The following is a 7,500-nucleotide window of genomic DNA, read 5'->3' as shown; positions in this document are numbered from 1 at the left end:
ACAATATTTAGGCTTCTGTTAGGGTCAGGGTCAGCATTCAGGTTAAGGTCCGAGTCAAATTAGCATTAGGTATAAAATAAATAAATAAGTAAATAAATCAAGTTATAGAGTTAGAATTAGGGGTCAGGTTTAAGTTAAAGGTCATGCTTTGTATGTGAGGTGGGGATTCGGATGTATCCGTGATTACATTTATGTTACATACTATAAATGTCCTGCCATGTCTCAGAGTTTTGGAGCCAAGAGTCTGGCTGTACTGCTCTAATGTAAATGTCACGGGTGTGTTGTTATTATGACTATCACACACTATTATTAACCTCTGCAGAACACAACACACACCCTGCTGTCCACTCTCACAAAGAGCGTGTATTACTCCGAGTGGTACTCCTGTGAAAGTGGGGGGGTGGGGGGGGTCTCATAGGGGGGTCAGTATGAGCCATGACCCGACACTCTCAGCACTGACTCACTGTACATCAGAGACCATCTGAACAAGGCATGCACCTGAAAAGCTCAAATGATACTCATAAATGTTGCGCTCAATATCGAAACCGGTATTTCGGTAATAAATTAGTTTTAAGGGACGTTAAACAACAACCTTTGCGGTTCAATGATACACAGTAGGCGTATATCTCTTCAAAACCGCAACGATAAAGACCTGTATAAATGTATTTAATAGCTGCAATAAGACCGGTCGTAATTCCCATGACTCCAGTGACTCTGCTTTAAACGCTAACCACGAGGATAATTCGATTCTTATTGACATTTTGAAATAAATAAATAGGTAAATAGATAAACAACTCACCCCCGTATATACAGTGAGGGGGAATACATATTCATGTACTTTTGTTTCTTGTTATTTCACAGACTTCCAGTACATACAGTATATCCCCTTCAAATTTACACACGTCTTTTGGCTTTTATACCGAAAAGAGTATATGTTCATAAGCATAAAAAAGATCAAATTAATATGGAACTCTAAAAAAAAAAATAACATGTGGACACTATATTTTTAATAGATTATGCAAGACCTTGTGATTGGTTGGGCGTAGCATGGTGACGGTGAAGAAGCTTTCTAAAGTTCTCAAGGACAACATTATTAAGCAATGCTCGAATGTAAAAAACAAACAAACAAACAAACAAACAAACAAACCCTACAGAGCCTTAGCATCTTAGCAATGTTAAACATCCCTGTCAGTACAAGTGGTTCTAATATGCAGATGGAAAGTTCATGAAACGAGGAACTGATCATCCCGGAACAGTTGCACCACTCGCTCTCAGACTAATGATAAGGAAAGTAAGAGAGAAGTCACTGAAAAGAGTTGCAGGACGAACTGAAACCAGCAGGAAGAGTGGTTCCATCCATCCATCCATCTTCTACACCGCTTATTCTTCCTTCAGGGTCACGGGGAAACCTGGAGCCTATCCCAGGGAGCATTGGGGCACAAGGCGGGGTACACCCTGGACAGGGTGCCAATCCATCGCAGGGCACAATCACATACACACTCACACACTACGGACACTACGGACATGCCACTTTGGACAGGCCTACCATGCATGTCTTTGGAGGCCTACCATGCATGTCTTTGGAGGAAACCCCCGCAGCATGGGGAGAACATGCAAACTCCACACACACAGGCCCGGAAGAGCAGTTATGCAGACAAAACTAAGCAACAAATTGCACCACAAGCATCTCTGTTCCTGCACCTCATCAAATGCATAGAGATGTGCGTCTAAAAGCATTCAGACATACCAAAACTATACACGCTGGTCGGACAAAACAAAACTCGAACTCTTTGGCAGTAATTCATCTCGTCATGCTTGGAGAAAGAACGGTTTCGTGTGTGATCCCAAGAACTCCACACTTACAGTGAAGTACAGAGGTGCGAGCATCATGATATAGGGCTGCAGACCGTACTGGCACATGGTGCGATGTACCACAAGTTAGGCTGGAGGACACGAAGTGTCGACCTTTATGTAAAATAACGACGCTTCCGTTTTAAGTGAACCAATGAAACGACGGTTAAATGCTGACAATATCCCATGATTACTTTATAGGAATACTCCAGTTTTTTTTCTGTCTAAGCTTTATCAACCGTACTTGTAGTCTGGCACAGAGAATGGATTTGTCATGTTTCTCTGTAGTGAGAAAAACACACAAACTCCATTTTCTGTACCACTTATCCTACACAGGATCGCGGGGAGCCTGGAGCCTGTCCCAGGGAACTCAGGGCACAAGGCGGGGACACCGTAGATGGGGTATCAACCCATCGCAGGGCACAATCATAAACACATTCACACAATGCATGTCTTTGGACTTAGGGAGGAAACCCCGCAGCACTGGAAGAACACGCAAAGTCCGCACGCACAGGGCGGAGGTGGGAATCGAACCGCCAACACCGGAGCTGCGAGGCAAATGTGTCACATGCGACAAAGTTGGACGCACACAATTGTATAGAATGTCTTTGTGTAGTACTATAGCTTGACAATTCCCTTCACTGGAACTAAGAGGGGGCAAAACTGTTCAGCACCTTCCTGTGCACAAAGCGAGCTCCATGAAGACATGGTTTGCCAAGGCTGGAGTAGAAGAACTCCTGCACAGAACCCTGACCTCAACACCTTTGGGATGAACTGGAACGGCGATTTGACCCCGGGCCTCCTCATCCAACATCACTGCCTGACCTCACCCATGCTCTTGTAGCTGAATGAACACAAATCCCCACAGCAACCCTCCAAAATCTAGTTCCCAGCAGAGTGATGGTTATAACAGCAAAGCAGGACTAAATCTGGACTGGGATGTTCAACAAGATACATATGAACGTGATGGTCAGGTGTCCACAAAGGTTTGGTGCTGGAGCGGAGTGTAGGTAACCGGGTCGGAGCATGCTAACACACTCGCCTGTTTTTCCTTGCTCATACACACGACTTCATCCTGCATTCTGAACTGGGTGAGAGTTTTCTCAGCCTTCCACTAACAGAGCATTAAGTTCTACATTAGTGTGTGCAGTAAAGACGGATAGATACGGGCTGGGAGGAACTCAAACCTCTGCTATTAATGATTAGGGGGGCGAAAAAACCCTCACCTCTGTTATTGTATGTGAACCGAGTTCTCAGTAACAAGCGCTGATTGTGCGTTCTGCTTCGCTTGCACCCTTGGTCTACAATTTCTGCAAAGGCGTCTCTTTTTCGTTCCCTTTCTGCATTTCTGCTTCTCCTTTCCTGTCTCTGTTCACTCTCTCTTTTGTGTCTCCTTCTCCTTTCCTGCCTCGGTTCTCCCTCACTCTCTCTCTCTTTTGCCCTTTTTCTCGTCTCTATGTAACGGATCTCTCCGAGTAGGCCTGTAGGTTTGCCCTCACGCTTGGCTGGATGACACTGGGCTTTGAACGCTATTTTTAGAGTGTGGTTTTGGAGGAAAGTGCACAAACGCATTTTTCCACCACCACACACAAACTCTGCAAAACCTCCCTTTCTGCTGAGCTTCAGAAGCGGATTGAGACACAGGATAAAAAAAAAAAAAAACCATCTACACACACACACACACAGAGGGAGTGAAAACATATCAGAGCTGTAGGGTGTGAGTTATGGAGTGTGATCTGTCCGAAAGTTTGTGTTTCTCTGTTTCACGTTCCACCCTGAAGGGAAACCACAGGGGTCATTAACTTCAGGGGTTGTTCAAAGAGCAGACGTTTTGACCTTGTAAGGTCGCAGCTTGTTTTTGGCGATGTCGGGAGCTGAGAGGTCAGAGGATGATGTGCTACACCCGCACACGCAAGAGAAGATAACGCTTGGCGCCATGTAGAGTATAAAATATGTATTAAACGCGCACACTGAGTCAACGTTGAGGTTGATGTTTCGGTTTTTTAAACCCAAGGCAAAAAGACAGCGGTTCCTGTTTCCCGAAATACACTGACCGTCTCGACGTGGTTCAGACTTACACACTCTGGAACCACAAAATGTCTTGTGATGTGATTCGAGGCAAGCAAACTCGCCAGGCCTACACACACGGGCAGTAATTAAGTCAGAAGAGAGGGGGAAAAAAAAAGAAGAAGAGACGGACAGAGAGAGTTCCTTACCTTTCTGGGTTTGACTTTGTCTTGGTAGTCATACTGAAAGATGCCTTTATAACTCAACCCCAACCACCACGGGATCCCCTGCTTATCCTGAGACGGAGAGAGAGAACAGGGTTGGGGGGTCAAAATTTATGCGGTGGATGACAGCAGCATTGTGAACAGAAACACCCACGTTATCACCTAGCGCCTTCTCATAGACACAGAACGTGTGCCAAACAGGGTCATGTGAGGGAGAGGACACTGCGGTCATATATATATATATATATATATATGTGTGTGTGTGTGTGTGTGTGTGTGTGTGTGTTTGTGTGTAGGCTGAATCTAATACTGATACATTTCCATGCACTTATGAAGTAGAGACCCACCTTAACCGCGTAGTAATGCACTCCATATGTAGGCAGTGACTCCACTATGCTCATATAACTGAGAGAGAGAGAGAGAGAGAGAGAGAGAAAGAGAAGGGGGTTTGAGAGCCCACATAACTCAGCACACAGACCCGACTAACTGTCCCAAACGTGCACGTATTAATCACTTCTAAAGTGCACCAGCATCAAGTGACAGTACAAAAAAAAACCTCAAGTTTTTTCTTTTTTAATGTACAGACAGAAATATTCTTGTAATCACTACTTGGCACACTGAAAACACTGAAAAACATGCTTCTTATAATAGTTAAAACCCCCCCGTGCCCCCCCCCCCCACAATTAACATATCTATAATAACAAGACATTCACGGTGCTTCTATTAACAGAATCAGAGAGCGTGACGTACGAAGACTGTGATCTCACTAAATAGTACGGCCCGGGACCAATCACGTCTGATATGCAAATTATTCAAGGATGTTTGTTAGGTGGTATGTTGAAGCGTTTAGCCACAGAACAGTTACAGGAGAACAGTTCACATTGTGAAATTTCGACGTTTTCTTATACTATATATATATATATATATATATATATATATATATATATATATATATATATATATACACACACACACACACACACACACACACACACACCATGGTCTTTCAGAATACTCGATTCTGATTGGCTGGAAGGTGTGCGTTAAAAGCATATATACCACAGGTAGTTCCAGTCATGATGAACAACTGTAACCCTAGCAACATACAGTTAAACTCACAGCGTGATTATTAGTAGAGATGCGGCACAGATGCAGGTAATTCACACACATTCACTCTCTCTCTCTCTCTCTGATAACTATTTATTATAATTCATTCAAATAAATGTTATAGCGCTAATTTATCTCTGTGAATGATTTAGAGCAGGTGGAATCCTAGATCTAACGACCCGTATATAAAATAACTAACGAAAATGAACCAGTCCCAATTTTCACTGCAAGCATCAATGACAGTGTTAACTTGTCCAATCTGGCAACTAGGGCTCCAACTAACGATTATCTTCATAATCGAGTTTTCGGACAATTTATTTATTGTCCGATTAATCGGGGGGGGGGGGGGCAAACTTTTATTTTTGTACTATTTTTTCGTTTATTTAAAATAAAATCCACAAACTGAGGGTTAGAGCTTTGCATGTAGAAGGCAGAGTTAAGTGACACTTCTAAAAGCGAAATGGCCGAAAATTTCCAACTGTGGCGCAGGAGCATCGTGGATATATCTGATTACAAATTCAACTGATTAGACTTATACCGGTATGCTACGGCTTGTAGCTATCCAACAACGACTCCAGTGGGAGGAAATCACACTTAGCTAGCAAGTTGTTGTTTTTTTTTTTTTGCTGAACTGGGTCTTTACCCAACGTAATTGTTTGCAGAAAACCGACGCGGGATTCAAAAGTAAATAAAAAAACCTTCGAGTGTCTTAAAGCAGAGATGTCGAAATACATGCCAGCCTGAACGAGTACCAAATATTTCAGTCTAAACAATGGCTGTTTGCCAGAATTCAACTGCAGTGACCGTTCTGATGGGTTTTCCCAGACCGCCACACATATTTGAAGAGATTTGGCTCGTGCTATGTAAATAGCTGAGAATATGGCAACGCAATTCATGACTGAGGTTGTGAAATGCCATTTGGGGCTGCCTGTAACTAATGTAAGCTTCTACTTGGAACTAAAGCGAGAGGGGGGTGTTTCCGTTCGTATGTCATGCATACTCCTAGTGTTTTTAATAAGGATAAGATCTAGAGATGTATCTCTGACATCTTCAGCCGTTAATTTCATGGTTCAAAATGACACATTCAGGAATACAGCAGTTCAAATAGTTGTTTCTTCATTGGTAATTCCTTTCTTTCCGTTCTTTGTTTGTGAGGGTCTTACTTGACGATGGCCTGGCCCCTGGACTGGCCGCTCAGCTTCTTATAGTGCTCGATCACTCGGTCCTCACTGGAAAAAAAAGAAAAATCAAATACAATAAAAAAAAAAAAAAAATCACAACCAGACACAAACACATGTGCACTGGGGTTAGAAATGACAGTTTCATGGCAGGAGGATCGTGAGAACGTGGCTGTCAGCCCGGTTAAATTCCACAGCGAGACCAAACAGCATGCAGATGCTGGGAGTGAAACCGGAGACCAGGAAGAGAGATAAGCTGCAGTGCTCAAAGAGGGCTGTCTACAAATCTGCCGCTGGGTGGATGTAACAGAAACACAGAGGAATGAACTGTCATTTTCAGCAGTGGATATGACTCGGAATAACTCCAGAACCTCTGCATCCGATTCTGATTCATCTCGTCTAAAGCTAAAGTGGGTCACTGAGTCCGGTTGAGTCTTTTGTTTTTGTTTTTTTAAACTGTGCATTTGAATAATGTGATGCTGCACTGTGTGTGCATGTGAAATTTATTAACCTTCAAATCAGTTCAACTCTGTGTGTGTGTGTGTGTGTGTGTGTGTGTGTGTGTGTGTGTGTGTGTGTGTCTCACCAGTAAGCGAGGGACGGGTGCTCTTTGAGGGCCTGTGTGGGCAGAGCGGGCAGTTTCTTCAGGTCTGCCCGTGTTGTTTCGTTACTGCAACACAAAACACAAAGCAATCACTGATATATGCGTTCAGTTCCCACAATGCACTGCAAAAATCCACTGACTCCAGGCAAGAAAGCAGAGTATACAAACTCAAGGTAAGCTGCAAGTTGCCTGACCTATCACGCTTGTCTAGAACTTCATACAAAGCCTTGCAGGTAAAATAATCCAGGTGTTACAGTTCAATAGCTCCTCCTGCTGAGTGTTGCACCAAAATGTTTCCCCTACAGACAAGGCCCTCAGATATGAAGCAGAAAGAGGAAAGCAGTAGAATGTGAAGGAAATAAAGAAAGCAAAGCAGAGAAATACAAGGAACATTTTGCATGATATATATATATTTATATATATAGCTAGACAGCCTATAGATGCCATAATTTTTGTAAATATATTTATATATAATTTTGCTGTATAAATGAGTCCTGACTACATAAAACCTTTGGAAATGTTTACTTAA

At 43.1% G+C, this 7,500-nt stretch overlaps 1 protein-coding gene across 1 annotated transcript in view; it reads right to left on the bottom strand.

The window, feature by feature from the left end:
* Window positions 1-7,500, bottom strand: part of frmd4a (FERM domain containing 4A) — a 109,415-nt gene that overhangs the window by 42,716 nt on the left and 59,199 nt on the right. The window contains exons 8-11 of the mRNA XM_053623519.1: window positions 6,954-7,037; window positions 6,353-6,418; window positions 4,430-4,487; window positions 4,068-4,154 (exon numbers count right to left, since the gene is read on the bottom strand). Coding sequence (XP_053479494.1) covers window positions 4,068-4,154; window positions 4,430-4,487; window positions 6,353-6,418; window positions 6,954-7,037 — 295 coding nt within the window. The remainder of the gene's footprint in view (window positions 1-4,067; window positions 4,155-4,429; window positions 4,488-6,352; window positions 6,419-6,953; window positions 7,038-7,500) is intronic.

Source organism: Ictalurus furcatus, chromosome 4 (assembly GCF_023375685.1).
Source record: "Ictalurus furcatus strain D&B chromosome 4, Billie_1.0, whole genome shotgun sequence".
Taxonomy (NCBI): domain Eukaryota; kingdom Metazoa; phylum Chordata; class Actinopteri; order Siluriformes; family Ictaluridae; genus Ictalurus; species Ictalurus furcatus.
The sequence above is the reverse complement of the archived record's forward strand: the minus strand, read 5'-3'. Positions and strand labels throughout refer to the sequence as shown.